General features: G+C 51.4%; 1 protein-coding gene across 2 annotated transcripts; it reads left to right on the forward strand.

The window, feature by feature from the left end:
* The first annotated feature begins 3221 nt into the window (after positions 1–3221).
* On the forward strand, positions 3222–14684 carry LOC131209580 (rhomboid-related protein 2). Of its 2 annotated transcripts, none has more exons than XM_058202676.1 (6): positions 3222–3298; positions 8556–9798; positions 13740–13811; positions 13881–13952; positions 14025–14201; positions 14266–14684. In XM_058202676.1, the coding sequence occupies exons 2-6, from the start codon at positions 9271–9273 to the stop codon at positions 14587–14589; spliced, it is 1173 nt and encodes a 390-aa protein (XP_058058659.1). In that variant the 5' UTR covers positions 3222–3298; positions 8556–9270; the 3' UTR covers positions 14590–14684. The 2 variants fall into 2 exon arrangements, with proteins under 2 accessions (XP_058058659.1, XP_058058658.1); XM_058202675.1 differs by lacking the exon at positions 3222–3298 and adding an exon at positions 6046–6165.
* Positions 14685–14859: the final 175 nt, after the last annotated feature.

A 14859-nucleotide genomic window follows, 5' to 3' on the forward strand; every position in this document is an offset into this window, starting at 1 on the left:
GCGGATTCTACTTACACAAACTTACACTTGATAGGACCGAAAGTGGATCGAATGGCGCATCCGAGATCACACAAGAAGTAGCCGAAGGAAGCACGTACACAGCACACACAGAAAACGCGTAACCTTTTATGCCGTTTCACACCCGCTCCAGAAGAAACACGCGAATTACTGAAGCGGAATAAAATTTGCGTCGAAATGGAGTTCTCTGCACTACTATTTCTGAAGCACCCGGCGCGCGTGTTTCGTCGCAAACCGATGAACGAGGACCGCACTTCACTCCGCGGCGCGGCAACGTGCGACTTCTGCGGGCTGGCGGTGAATGTGCGTGTGTGCGTACAAAAGGTTCGAGGAAACGCCGCGCGGTCGAAAACATCGCCACGACCGAAAACATCGCCACCCGATTCACACCCGAAGCGGAACGAAACCGATCCGACACGCACACCAGCGCGCCGCAACGTAAACAATCGTGTCCGTACACGGTTTGCCGGTCGCTTCGGGTCGCCACGGTTCGGTGTGTGCGTGCCGCACTGTTCGGGCTGCTGTCAGATGCGTACGCGCGCGATTCGCCCGTCATCTGGCCCAAACGGAACGGGTTCTTATCGAATAATGATTGGCGAAACGACCGATCTCGCTTCAATCACGCGGTCGCCTTATCACGCTGGGTGCGTGGGGTTAATCAAAACAATTCACGCACTCCTTGGCGATGGTTTCACATATTTTCAATCACCCACTGACCCGGCCAAAATTCCGTCGCGTACATGGAATAACAGCTTTTAAACCCTATCCAGACGCTACGATGCATCGCTACGTTGTGTCAAATCTTTCTATCGTAGCTATCTGTGGAGCGTCTACACGCTACGATTTTTCATAACGATTTGCAACGGATCTACCGTTGTCAGTATTATGGAAACAGCCATGGAAGCAACACTGTGTTGGTTTGCCTTACCATTGTGCTTTTCGGTTAAAAAGCGAAAAAAAGAACGTACAGTAGTCGAGGAAACGGCTTTTAAAGCGAAGCCATTATTCTCACGTTAAACTTTTGCGTGAATTGGAAGACGAACCAAACGATTGGAGGAACTATATGAGGATGACCCTTGAATGGGTCTCTTGATCCCGCAGAAAATGCAGCATATCTTAATACCACAAGCATGGCTTGTATATCCGATCTGCTGCAGACCCTGATGCTGCCGACTTCCTCACTTTCTCCGATTCTTTGCGGTACACTGTCCTCAAATTATTTATTTGTTTTTCCCCACGATTTCCCCAGTGCAGGTGGAATCGATTTCTGAAAACAAACGTGTTTAGGTCCGTGTTTTTGGTCCGTGAAAATAGAAATAGAAGAGAAATAAAATGATTTCCGACTATTTTTTCAGACTACAGACTACAGATTTCAGACTACAGACAAAGCGTGTGCAAACAGTGTTTACGGTCGGATTTTCGGTCGGCCGACCCATTAACGTTTTGACAGCAGCGCAGCAGTTTGGCATTAGTCTGTAATGCCAAAAACATTACATTACGCATCGTCTGTCCCCGCAGTTATTAAATTTTTATGTGACCCGAATTTGATAGCAATTTATTCACTATAATAAATAAACACACTTGTTCCACACGAAGTTATATTTTTCCGTTTTTTGTTCGAACCTGATTTCTCTCGTTTTGAATTTAACCGTGCGAAGCTCGACTGCAGCGCCATCTGTCTGTGAAACGGTGCAAACATTGCAAGCGCCTTTCCCGAAGCTCTCTGTACAGTGTAGTGCAAAAGGATTGGAACACGTTCGAAAGTTCGTTTACCGCTCGTTTGAAACAAAATATTATTTCCTTCGCTGATTAAGGAGAAATTTTATCTAATTTACTGAAAGGCCTTAATAAATTATTCAAGCAATTTAGTTTTTCACATAAAATAGCTTTAGCGAACAGTTCCCTGTCCCTTCGGATCAATTTCATTCGCACTCACATAACCATTAACACAAGCTGACGCACCGGAACGATCAACGCTGCTGCCCCAAAAAGGTTAATTACAAACAATTACTTACTATTTTCACAGGAAACAAAATCCACCCCTGGCCGACTACCATTCATAGTTAAATTTTCACCGATGCACACGACAAACGTGTTTATCGCGCGTTTTCCTGTTGCAGCTCTCCGTCGAACCCTAACCGAGAGTCCTTCGAGGACCCGTCGGCCGTTCCCACAGCAAATAACTCATATTTGATAATGAATTCTCTAGTGGCGTCCCGAACCGTTCTGGTGCCGGTAGGCAAACGGCTACCCCAGCAAACGCCACGCACTCGACGTTCGACTGGAGTATTGATTGAAAATCCTCCCCAATAGAAGAATTCGACGACGTCGATGGTTGATGATGGCGCACAATAACGTTAGAGCGGATTCGAATAAGGTAACTCAATTAAGGTTCCAACTGCATCATGCGTAAGCCGTTAGTTATGGAGAGTTTTTTTTTCAGTGGCCCATTAGAATGCCGCTGCAAATCTGAAGTGCATTTACCTAGCGGTGAGTGCAACAACCCTCAAATCATAACGCCCATCGCGAGACGGTTCGGCCGACGGGCGGACCGGAGGCCTGTTGTTGTTGTAGCATTGTTTGCAAACCTGCCACTCCACCCGGCGTGTGACAAACGCGTTATCAAGCGGTCGAAGGGCGCGGTTCACGCACGGCAGGTCCTGTCTGGATGGTGCAGCAGCTGCCGCTGCCGCGCCGCCGCTGCTGCTGGATGGTAATAAAATAATTCCACTCTGTACGACAAATTTCGTCCCCTCGAGCACCGGCGCCGGGTCAATGCCGTTGCCCTAGGGGGCCCCCGGAGCAATCTGTGAAACATGGGAATGGATGGGCGTTAAAAAAACTCCTGCCCGAACCTGCGTCTCATCGCCATCCGGCGCCATATTGCCATGGTAACCCCAGCTGACGAGCGAGAATGTGGACCGGAATGCGTACGCGTTCATTCATCGTTCAACAGCACACGCGAAAGGGCTCGGACCGGGGACAGGACACGCAGGCAGTGCGCGCGCGCGCGCGCCTGAAAGGTAGGCAGCACCATTGCACCCCGGCGCTCTCTCACGCTCTATCGCTATCAGTTACGGTCCGGTCGTTGCCGCGTCCGGTCACGGGATTCGTGGTTCAAAGGAGCCGGCTGCTCCACGTGCGCGAAGGGTGGGTGTTCAGTGCAGTGATTGTGGCCCTGTGATTCACGTCGTGCGTTGCTGGGAATAGGCCCGCCCGGGACAGGGGAATTCTCAATTCTTCCGCACGAGCTGCGGCATCACGGGCCGGCATCCGCTAGGTAGTGTAAACATTCATCAGTACATCGTTAGCGGTTCTACCAAGAATTCAATTCAGCAGATTCCGCGCCGGTGCGGTGGGCAGCGAGACACGCAGTTAATGGCAAAAGAAGTGCCTCTAAATTTGGATCTTCGTCCGTTCGTTGCCGGTTCCGATGTGATCCGGTGCTGATTTAGATATCGTTTTTTTTCCCGAACAGCACAGCGTTTTGAGATGTTTTCCGGACACAAGATACACGTGTTTATTTGTGTTTCCAACTCCTACGACGGACTCGCGGTTGCCTTTCGATGGGGAAGTGTTTCCGTTTTTTTATGTCTTCACCTGTCAAAGTCGGGGACGGGGATTTTTATGGTCGATCCCAACCGGGATGGCAGACCACCAAAGGTTTTTAAAAATATTACACCATTAGCCTGCTCACTTGAATCAATTTAGGACTTCAATCAGAAGCAGATTGTCACCGGGGGGCGTTAATGCGGATTACGGAATACGTCTTCTCACCCATCAATCACCCGGCCTGGCTCCCTTCTGATTGTTTTCGGGGCCGCAGGAAGGAAGTGCACGGGAGACAAACTGTCGCCAGGAAGCCGTCGTGCTGTCTCGGCACGTGCCACTTGTCTTGGGTGGAAAATTCGAGCACGAACGCCACAAAAGTCCACCACATTAAGCCATCTTCATCATCGATGTCCGACACAGCCGAGTTGGGTCACGTGCAGGGAGAGATTGATGAAACCAGAAGCTTCCGCGGTCGGACGGTGCGTGTTGCATCACGGTCCTTCAGGGTTCGATTCCGTCCGCAATCCCGATCACTAGTTTAACTGCCTCACTTATGTTATGTTATGCTGTGCGCATCCTACCCGTTCGGTTCCAAGGGCACATCATAAACGCCCGCTCCGAATGATCGCATAAAAATGTTCCAGGACAAATGGAAGCAAAACAATCGCCCCGGTCCGATGAACAATGCCACCGTTCTGTGCTGATCGCCGGCAGATGACGCATTGACGGCGAGTTACGACGAACTGCGCGAACACGGCACCGCACGGAACGTGTCACGAATCGTAAATTGCCACGAGGCATGTCGGCTAGACCGGAGGAAACAATGTGTGTATCAATATAAATACGCCCGATCGGCCGGAATTGTTGATCGAACAACAAACCCCCCAAAACCAACGAACCGTTCGGGAGGATTTGGCACGTCACCTCTTATCGATGAGGCGCCAGACAAGTGCCGCACCATTTGGCGTGCGGTTCCATCTTGGGAGCTGGAAGTCGGTGTCCGATCGCCCCTTAACCGCTGGACGATGGATTTGATCGGAATAATGAAACGGTTGTCCCAAACTAAGGCGCACGGTAACGGCTTGTCAGTTCCTGTGAGGGGTCCCGATCGAGGTGCCGGTAATTGCCGAAAACACTGTCAGAACATAAACTTTCAGTAGCACCAAAGGGGCCCGGAAAAGGAGCACCATTTTGGGTCCAGCAAACCCCGTTAGAAGGCTTAGCGCGAACAGGGAAACGGAAGGCGATAAATCAGTGGCACCTCATTGGCAGTCGCTGACTTCGCTGATTTGCGCCACCCGATCGTCGCTGTCAACGGGCTCGATCACCCTAGAGATTTATTGTGGCCCGTGCCGGTTCTTCGTGACTTCCGAACCGGAACCTGCTCTCGGTTATCAGCTCACAGTAAGACGGTTAAAACGGCACAGTGTTTGCTCAATTAGTCATCTCGGCAGAGCAAGACGCCGGACGAGATGTCTCCGGTTGCATGTCGGCTGCGATCGTCACCTAATGGGTCTGGCCTGCAGGATGCGACTCGATTACAACAATCACAGTGTCGGGCGCTAACTTGAATGCCTTTGTTTACTTGTCAATTAGTCACCGGGCAATTCGCGCAGTGGAGCACATAAAGCGTTCGCCACTCGGTCCAAAAATAACGCAAAGAACCCTTTCAACTCCGAGCCGCGCAATTAAACGGAGCTCAGCTCGGCTCGGAGCTAAAATGTCCCCTCTTGCCCGGCATTTAGAACGCAACGTTAAACACTTTCCCAATCCGTTTGCCGCCTTAATGACTGCAGCAACTGCACATCACCCCGGTGGCCGGCCTATCTCCCACGATGATCGCCCACGACGCCGGCGAATGATGGCGATGAGTTTCCGGTGTGCGCGGTTCTGGTGGCCGATGGCATACAGTTGCCACCAAGTGTCCCACCCCAGCGCATAAGGCCCGTCGGCCAGCGGTCCCCATCCCGGCACCCAGGCGACTCTGAACTCCACCGGCGGCCACGGAATTGAAATGTATTTTTAACCCAAAGAACCGCGAGTGCGTCTTCGAAAAATGCAGGCCATTCTTTGCGCCGCACGCGGAAATGTTCGCGCCACGCGGTTGTCAACGCGGCCCGTGGGAAAACCGGCTCTGCCACAAATGACTTACGCGCGTTAGACGACCACGCGTGGCCACTTTGATTGATTTTCCAGGCGACCCAATCGCAATCGGAGATGGTTTTGTCGTTTCAAAAAAACAATTCCGAAAACAAACCGGCAACGGGACACACACACTGTTGTTGTCCTTCTTCAGCGCGAGATCCCTTTTCAATGCCCGCGAACTAATCGTCTGCAACAGACATCGACGCGCGCGCTACAAAACGGAAGGCCGATCGATGGAACGGCACAGATTTACACTAGGCCCTGCTCCGGCACCACGGTGCGGATCGCGTTAGTCTACGCCGGTCGCTGTTCTAGTGCGGACCACTAGCGACCCCCGCGGACCGGCAAATTCCTTTTCCGCGCGACAAACTTGTTGTGATTTCGCAGCGTAGTAGGCGAAGAAATTTACACACGAAAAAGGTGTTTGTTTGGTTGCCACAGAGACGAAAGGTTAGCGAAAAGTGCATACGTGATCGCTACATAGACATCACCGATCGGTGATCGATTCGTGTTGATCGTGTTGTGAGGCCCCAAGTTGCCATGCCCAAAAGCGTATGAAAAGCAGCAAAATCCCGTCCGTGCGTGGTTTGAACTCCCAGTGGTCTGGTCGGGTCTGGTTTGGCACCGTGCCGATGTTTTCTGGTAGCAAATTAGGACGAAGGAAAACCCTAAAAAACCTCATCAGATACGCGTCCAGTGAGCGTCTGTTCGAGTCCGTGGCGTGGCAATTGAACGTGATTCGATTGAATGTGCGAAACCAAAATAGAAACAGTCGGAGTTGCAGGACAAAAAACACGCATTTTATCTCCTCCGATCGACAAGTTTATTTACAATTCCGTTGTGCAAACGGCTCCTTATGGGGCCGGGGTCTGTTTCGATGCCGGTGGAACACAGCTTCGTAAACTGTCGCTTGGCAGTTTAATAGGATTACACTTTAAAACACAAACAAACTACCACAGCCCACGGTGGAAACATATGCGGAACTAGCACGTGGTTGGTTCGGTTTTTTCTTTCGGCGACATACGCAAATTAGTTTCGATGGTGCCACCCAAAAGCGCGATGTTGCCAGTTGGGCGGGGAAAAAACTACGCAAAACCAGATTGATTTTCCTACCATCCGCATTATCGGCAGATGAAACAGAGCCGCTTACCGACGACTATGTTACATAAATTGCACGCGATTGATAGTGGCCGGAATCGGCACACGCTGGGCTCTATCTTCGCGTGGAGCCGTCTTTAATGTTTGTAATTCGTCTTATCAAGTTTTGAGACAGCACTCGCTGCCACTGTACACTCCCAATGCTGCCCGAGGTAACCAATCAACCGAAATGATTTCCAGTTTTCATTACTATTCGGCTTTGTGTTCGGCAAAAGAAACAGATCTTTCAGCGCAGTGACAAGGTCAACCGTTGAGATTATTTCGCAGCTTAGGGTTTTGTTTCGTGACCCAATCCGTGACAAAATCGAAATTTGCCAGCACGCGATGGGCGTTTGTTTTTTGGTGGTTTCGGTTGGGCAAAAAATCTCCCACCGCACGGGGTGTTGCCTCAATGACAAATTGTTCGCTAAACTGCCAATAATTATCGGTCGTCGTCATTGACAAAAAGACACGTTCCATGCAACAATTATTATAATACGTTCGGTTCAACACCAAGGCCGGCCGGCTCGTATGAATGCTGATCGTATCCCAAAAAGGGTGACACTTCAACTGCGAGGCATGGGAAATCCTTTCTTAGCATACGGGATCTTGTAACTAAATTTTAAACGTTTGCGGTAAATGATTGACCATCGCTTGTGGCGATCGCACCCCTAAACGATCTTCGCCCGTCGGGCACACTATGCTAAGCAGAGCATTATTTACAACACACGGGCGCAGGGCGTAAGGTTTCTTCTTCATTAGTCGCGCGATGGGGAGGCAGAAATAAATTCATCTCGAAAACAGTGCTAGACAGGTGCGTCAGTGAGGTCGCCGTCGTCAAACCGCAAACGGTGCCCCCTCGGCATCCCTGAGACCGGAGTTACGAAATTTGCGGTCACAGCGCCGTACCAGCGCCCGAACCCGAAAAACCACAGCTATCTAGCTCAGTTGTCAATCTGCAGCTCCGACATCATCTGAGTGTCACAAGATTTTCCAGAGGCCCTCCGTTCGGGAGGAAAAAACGCCTCGCCGAACGCTCCCAGTCGTCCGTCTTGTTTAGGGACAGCAATGAAGGTTCTATAAATAATCCGCCGTTTGGAGTGCGCAATGATTGAGGGCTGACTTTTGGGAGCGCCACGGCACCCGGTTGGACGATCTGTCGAAGAGTCGAACGTAGTTTTTTCTTTCCTTCCCAAGTCCATTTTTACTTTCGCCCGGTTGACAGTAGGGCCAATAAGAGGCCCCGACGGGGACCGACTAATGGCCGAACCCTGGAGGTGTCCGTAAATATCGGGCCGTTTACGGGCGTTCTCGGTCGCGGGGGACACATCTGTTTCGGCTCGATCGACACACGCAACAGTTGACCGTAATTGATTATCTTCCTAAAGCGATCCAGCCAACTGATCCTGCCCGAGGCCGCCTAATGCTTGAACCGAGAACTGCGTTTTGTCATTAGTACCGCTTAGGTAAACATTGCGTGGAATGTTTTAAAAATAAAGCAGAAGGGCCAAGGGTCGTATTAATTATACTGACTTTTACAAATTAGTCTCTCGTTCCGTAACCTTTCTCTCGTAGTAAGTGATCGTATCTTTGGCTACCTATAGACGGGGTTTAGGAGCAAGATGTACAAAGAACAGCTCATACTGGAATTGAACATTGCAAATCTGAGCTAATCTCCTTCGATTGCTCTTATCATTTTACAGGAACCTCTACGTCACACAAAAAAACGACGTCAATTTGACACAGAAAGCCGAACGTGAGAGTGCCAATACGCTGCAGTGCAATCCCTCTGCCCCGATAGGACTTATCGCCCGATTAAAGGCAACCAAGTGAAACAGTAATACCACCTCGGACGGACTCCCGAGTGACACAAATCAGTGACCACCCAGAACCTGTGCGATTTCGACGGTGTTTGCGGTTCGTCCGTTTGTAGTGTTTTTGCTCTAGTCGAACTCAGCCGAGGGCATCAGCAGATGTCCGCCGAAGGGTCACTGAACGACCACCGTGTTCCAGGACAACGATGAAATGCGCTCAAAACATAAACATTTCGTTCGGCAGCATATTGTGTGGCAGACTTACTTTCGAGTGGCGGGATTGATGGGCGAGCCAAGTGGTGTTAGCCCTTAGCAGCATCAGCCCTATCGGTGCCATATTCTCCTTCCGCTGGCCATCACCGAAGGGGTGCCTCGGGGTATTTGCCGATGACGCATCGCCCTTGACAGCTTTCATCGTGATATTAGCACAACTCCGCTCGGGGCCCAAGGCTTAGCATCAACCTTGATAAGGTTCGATTTAATTGCCAAATCGTGCCCCAAATTAGCATTAGTATCATGCCCGGGAAAGGACCCAAACACCGCGGTTGATAGGTCGGACGGGCCTCAGGCGAAGACAGAACGTACCAAAAATCCTCCAAAAAGCATGAATCAAGTGACGGATTCAAGAAACCCGGCAAAGGTGGTTCCGGTGCGCCGGGCCACGGAGCCAACCGACAAGACCGCCACCTGTCAGCGGGCGTGGATCGAAAATGACAAGTGTCGACAGGCGGGATCGGAACGGGAACCGTTCCTGCTGGTCTCCGCCACCGACGAAGGCGGCGAGTCCGGCCTGGAGTGTGAACGATTGCTGGCGAAAACTGCGGACCGTGTCTTCTCCATCGACCTGGAACGGGGCGGCGGGACGCCGAAGAAGTGTGATAAAGCCGGCGCCGGTGAGCTCACACCCGGCGCAGAGTCAACCGACAGCTCAACGGGCAGCTCCGGCGGAACCACGTCGAGCCGGAGCAGTAACACGGACGACGCCAAACTGGTCTGCGACAAGCTGCGAAAGGTGAGCCGACGGAAGCGGAAACCGAAGAGTCGCGTGCCGACGGCCGCCAAGCTGCTCCAGTTATGTCAGTGCTGTCCTTGGGCCGCCCCGTGGAGTCTGCTCATTGTCAGCGCCCTGCAGGTATGTTGGCTGGATTTTTTTGCTGTTGGAGTTTTGATTGGGATTTGGGGTTTGCCGAATCCAATTCGCACCGGCATCCGATTTCGATTCCGACGGTCCGATTGTTTGGCTTCGGGCGGTTTGAAGTCCTCCTTGGGAGTGATAGATTTGTTTATTGGCGCGAAATTGACCCGTTCCGGGCCACCGAGTGCCCGAAGGTTGATGATTTGAGCGATTTTGAAGTGAGACAAAATTAAGAAATAACTTAACTGTGGACCTTTCGATTTCTTCGGCGTTTCTAGTGATTTGAGCGAAGGGACACTCTGTTAACATCAACTTCCAATGTCACAACAGTTCCTTCTAGTTCCTACCCATAGTCGAGACAAGTGACATTCCCGTGGGCATTCAACCTCTCCCTTTCATCATTCTTAACTTCCTCTAATCCTAAACACGAACTCCATCAATCGTCCATCTTACTTCGTACTTTTCCCGTTCCCTACTCATCACAAACTCTTCCAACGTCCATCCCGAGCAGAGAATCGATTTTCTTCCAGCCTCTCCGAGGCTTGCGTTCCTCTACGTGGCTCCAGGTCAAACGACTTCACTTGCACTTTCTAGCGCTCGCCTCCCGGTGGCTCTCCCGGGCAGGAGAGAGAGGCTGAGATACCGAGGACCATTAACCCAGAAACGACGGGCCCAAAAAGGACACGGTTTTCCGCATCGTTGCCTCGCGGACGCACCAAGTGGTGTCGGAAAAATCGATGTCAAAAATTTATTCCATCCTGTAAGGCCCACACCAGAGCCCCACGTGGTGGCGTCAGGATGGAGTATAGGGTGTGGCATTTGTGCTGGGTCGGGATGCTGGGACGCCTATTTTCACGTTCAGCTCTAAGCCCACGATTTGTTTTCCGCCGTTTTCCCGCGTTCGCTAGGGCACGGTGAACCCTTCCGATAGACTTGTTGGCACCATATTTTCACACTCGTCGATAACAAGAATATTGAGGCCGGTTGAAGGAAGGAATTTGGGCGACCGAACCGAACACAGAGCAAGATAAATAGCCCATCGGAACAGCTGGAAACTTGTGCTTAATCATAGCGTAAGATGATGTGCTAACGAAGGCCCCCACAAACAAACAAGAGGGGGACATGATTACGGCCTAAGCCGGAATTAGCATCAATTTTGTGCCGATCGGACGAAGATTTGATGACGTAAAGCAACAACAAGAACCGCGCCAAACGGCCGTAAACAAGAGCGCACCCTTGAACGCAGCACTTTATGTTCTTTGTCCGTTGCGATGTAATTAGTTTATTTAATTTGCTGCGCTTTGTGCTTTACGCTCGTTGCACATTGTGTGCGGTGATGCAGAACGAATTGCATCGAAGATTAGCGAAGAGTAAGAGTGTCCCGGTCGATTGTCAGGTCGGTGCGTTCCGATTTGGAGCGGCGCACAATAATCTTTGTTACCGATTCTTTTTATTGGCAGACCCGGTATTAGTCACGGGAAACCCACACGGGATGGCCAGGCGGCTGTTGAAAGTAACTTGAGAGGAAGTTACCTCGGTGATGTTTCGATCTAAATATTTGAACGCAGCCTTGTCAACATATCAAGTACGGACATTTCTCGAAGGTTTCTATTTTGTGGAAAAACATTTTTTGAGTGTAAATAGATTCCCAATTTTCTGTTCCATCCCAAGGCTGTTAGCTCTTAAAGAACTGCTACACTCGAGGGTAAATAATGTCTACCGAAAGGGACCTTCATCTGACGTTTACTGTCGGTCGCCTTAAGGTTCCCCTTCAAAACGGCACTCACCATTGAACTTCGGAACATCCCCTACGTATCGACCACCCTACCCTGGGGTTATACCCTGTGATCCGATTCGATGCGCCCTTCGACTTCTTGCCCGGCCATCTTATCATTGACCCACACACCTCGGCAACAGTAATTATGGACGGTTGGCACTGACAAAGACAATGATTGAATAAAATTGCAATAAAATGCAAGCCTAAGGCTTGATTGAACCGTAAGCGAATGGACGGGCCAGGCACTGGCCAGAGCACCCCCCCATTGGAGCATAATCTCCGGCACCCCAGCCAGCAGGGTCGATCTGCTTTCGGGCAAAGAATGCACCGGGGCGTCCCCGGGGGTGATTGATGAGACGGGCGCGAAACACAGTGTCACGTGCGCCGGAGCCTCTTGGAGTCAGAGTTTCCTTGTAAGGAAAATCTTGCACCACCAGGCGACCCTGAAGTGCGCGATCTCTTCGATTGGCGCGCAATGCGGTAGCCCGGGCCGGCGGTTGACAAGTGGCAACTTCAAACTCAACTATGCTACTACATTATGTGCGCCCCGAGTTAGTATGTTGTCAATTACTAGCGCCCGAAACGGACCGCTGCCCCCGGTGACAAAGGTTAGGCAGCGTTCCAGCAGCTGCATTTGCGGTGCAACGGGGAATGTAAACAAAGGTGCAGGCAACGGCGTCAAACCTCGGCACTAAATCCAATATTGGCACAGTCCCCTCAGGTCTATCGATTGTGTGACACGGGCGTAGCCGGGTCAGTAGTGTTCGCCAAAGCCACTCACGGTCCACGGGGAATGTTTACGGCCGGTTTGGTAAATGAATCGTTTCGATTGATCGGCTGCCCAGTGGACAGCTTCACGGAGACAATCACTGGATCTGTCGAATGGACCGCAATGGAACCGAAAGAATTCGGTTGCAACCGAGTGCCGCCACGTGTGCCGTAAACTGTGCCACGGAATGCACCGGATCGAGGAAGAAGGAACAGATTTAAGTACGGATTTGGCCTTCGGACATTGTGTCAGTAGAACAACGGAATGTGTAACGCTACCGGCAACCCTGACCGAGGTATGGCTTCCCCGCGACAAGCGGAAAGAAAGCCATCAAACTGCACGGAATCAGTGTCCGCATGCACTCGCCAGCCGGCCTTCCCTTCTCGCCGAGAAAGTAAGCCAAACTTACGTCACCGGATGCACCGGACCTCGCGTTGGAGGCCGATTAACGATGTCTAAATATCGAATGATTTGTGCGCCCGTTCGGTGGACACAATTGGACGTTCCGGTAGTCACCGATCCGGTCACCGGTGATCCGGTGATTCTATGGCGAATCGGTGTCAATTTACAGGTCCGAGACCGAAACCGTGGCGAACGCATTTTCGTTTAGAACCAAGTTATGGTTAATCGCTGCCACATTATGGACGCACCCGCTTCACGGCGAGGCGATGAAAATAGTTTACAGCCAAACTGCGGGAAACCTCGTAAAACACAATCCAAATAAATGGGACCCATTCGACGAACAATCCGTCACTCTTGGTCCTTGGCTCGGGCGATATGTTTGACCGGTGATTCGGGCAACCTGATACCGATGGGGTCGGATCGGATGGGCGGGCCGGGCTGAGTTTTCCGCGTTTTTCCAACAACAACAGGTCGTAAATCAACGGCACTTCACTGCCACGCGCCGGAGTCGGGAAGAAAACCTCGAATGCGGTGCCTACGCACGGGGTTTGAAGTCCTTTAAACATCTCTTTAAGATTTACGAGAATCGTGATATTTTTATTTAATTTACGTCGATGAAATTTACGACCTGCGCCTATCGATGTGCGAGTTTCCGGGGTTTTTTTGGGTCGAATTCACGATGAGACGAACTAGTACCATTCTCATCGTTAAACGTTGTGGGAAATAGTTGAAACGATGGCCTTGGTTTTAAACGGTATTACGTTGGGTGCCGTACCTCAATCGCTCTTAGAATGGAAGAAGAACATAAAAGGAAAATGTGTAGACTCTCGAGAAGGCCAACTCGGCTGCCATATTAATATCGTTTCTCGCACGTCATCACTTACGGCGCAGAAGCGGGCAACGCTTCCGTAAACAGAAAGCATTTAACCCATTAACAGTATCAAGGACCGTAGCGCGCCAATATATCAATTCACTCTCTCGCGCCCTCAGATTATCGTCTTCACCTTCAAGAATGACGCCATCTATCGCACGCTGATCTTCTCGCCGCTCAAACAGTACGAGGTGAGTATCCCCGAACGAATTGACCTCCGGCGCGTTGAAACGATGTTTACCACTCGATAATCTCGGCAGATCTGGCGCTTCGTGACGTACACATTCCTGCACGCCGGCAGTGTCCATTTGGTGCTCAACATCATCATACAGGTAAGGGGATTAAACTAGGACACGCGCGGCCAGTTAAATGAGCCCCCCTTTACTTGAAACTCCACCCCGTAGCTCCTGGTGGCGTTCCCGCTGGAAACGGAACAGGGCCACGGGCCCGTGCTGCTGGTTTACTTTGCCGGTGTCCTGGCCGGTGGATTCGGTGCTTCCGTGTTCGAACCGACCCTGATGGTCGGTGCATCGGCCGGGGTTTACTGCCTGCTGATGAGCCACATCCCACATATCACTATGGTGAGTAGCCGTCGGGATCGTCGGGACAGCGTTTCACCACGTTCTCACTTCGCTCGCTTCGCAGAACTTCCGAGCCCTGTCGTATCGGTACTACCGGCTGCTCGCGGTGCTGGTACTGTGCGTCAGCGACGTCCTGTACTCGATCCGACACTGCCTTACCAAAGGAAACCTTCAGCCACGGATCGGCGTGGCGGCGCACGTGTGTGGCGCCATCTGTGGTCTGCTGATCGGGTTCGCGATCTACCGACCGAAGGAGGCGCCCGGTTCGGACCGCACGAGGGCTGTCTTCCGATCGCTACGTTACCTGGCCATCGCACTAGCCACCGGGTGGCTAGTGTTGACCGTGCTGTACAATCTCGACCGTACCAATGTGATGGAACTCCTCTAGCCTGAGCCGGAGGGCCGATAGTCAAAGTAGTAGTAGGTTAAGCCAGTTCCAGTCCAGTCCATTTTGCTATAGCGCTGTACAGTAAACGAATAAGTTTTGACACCATTTTTACTCGACCGCCTTAGTCTACGGATGCCTTCTTTATTCCGCTTATCCGACACAGAGGGGCTGGGTGCTAGTACCTCCGCGCTAAATTCCCCTAACCTTAACGTAACGAAAGAAACCTACAGAAATGCTATCCAAGTCGGGGCGGGCGGGCGCGAAATCGGA

Source organism: Anopheles bellator, chromosome 2 (genome assembly GCF_943735745.2).
Source record: "Anopheles bellator chromosome 2, idAnoBellAS_SP24_06.2, whole genome shotgun sequence".
In the NCBI taxonomy this organism is placed as follows: domain Eukaryota; kingdom Metazoa; phylum Arthropoda; class Insecta; order Diptera; family Culicidae; genus Anopheles; species Anopheles bellator.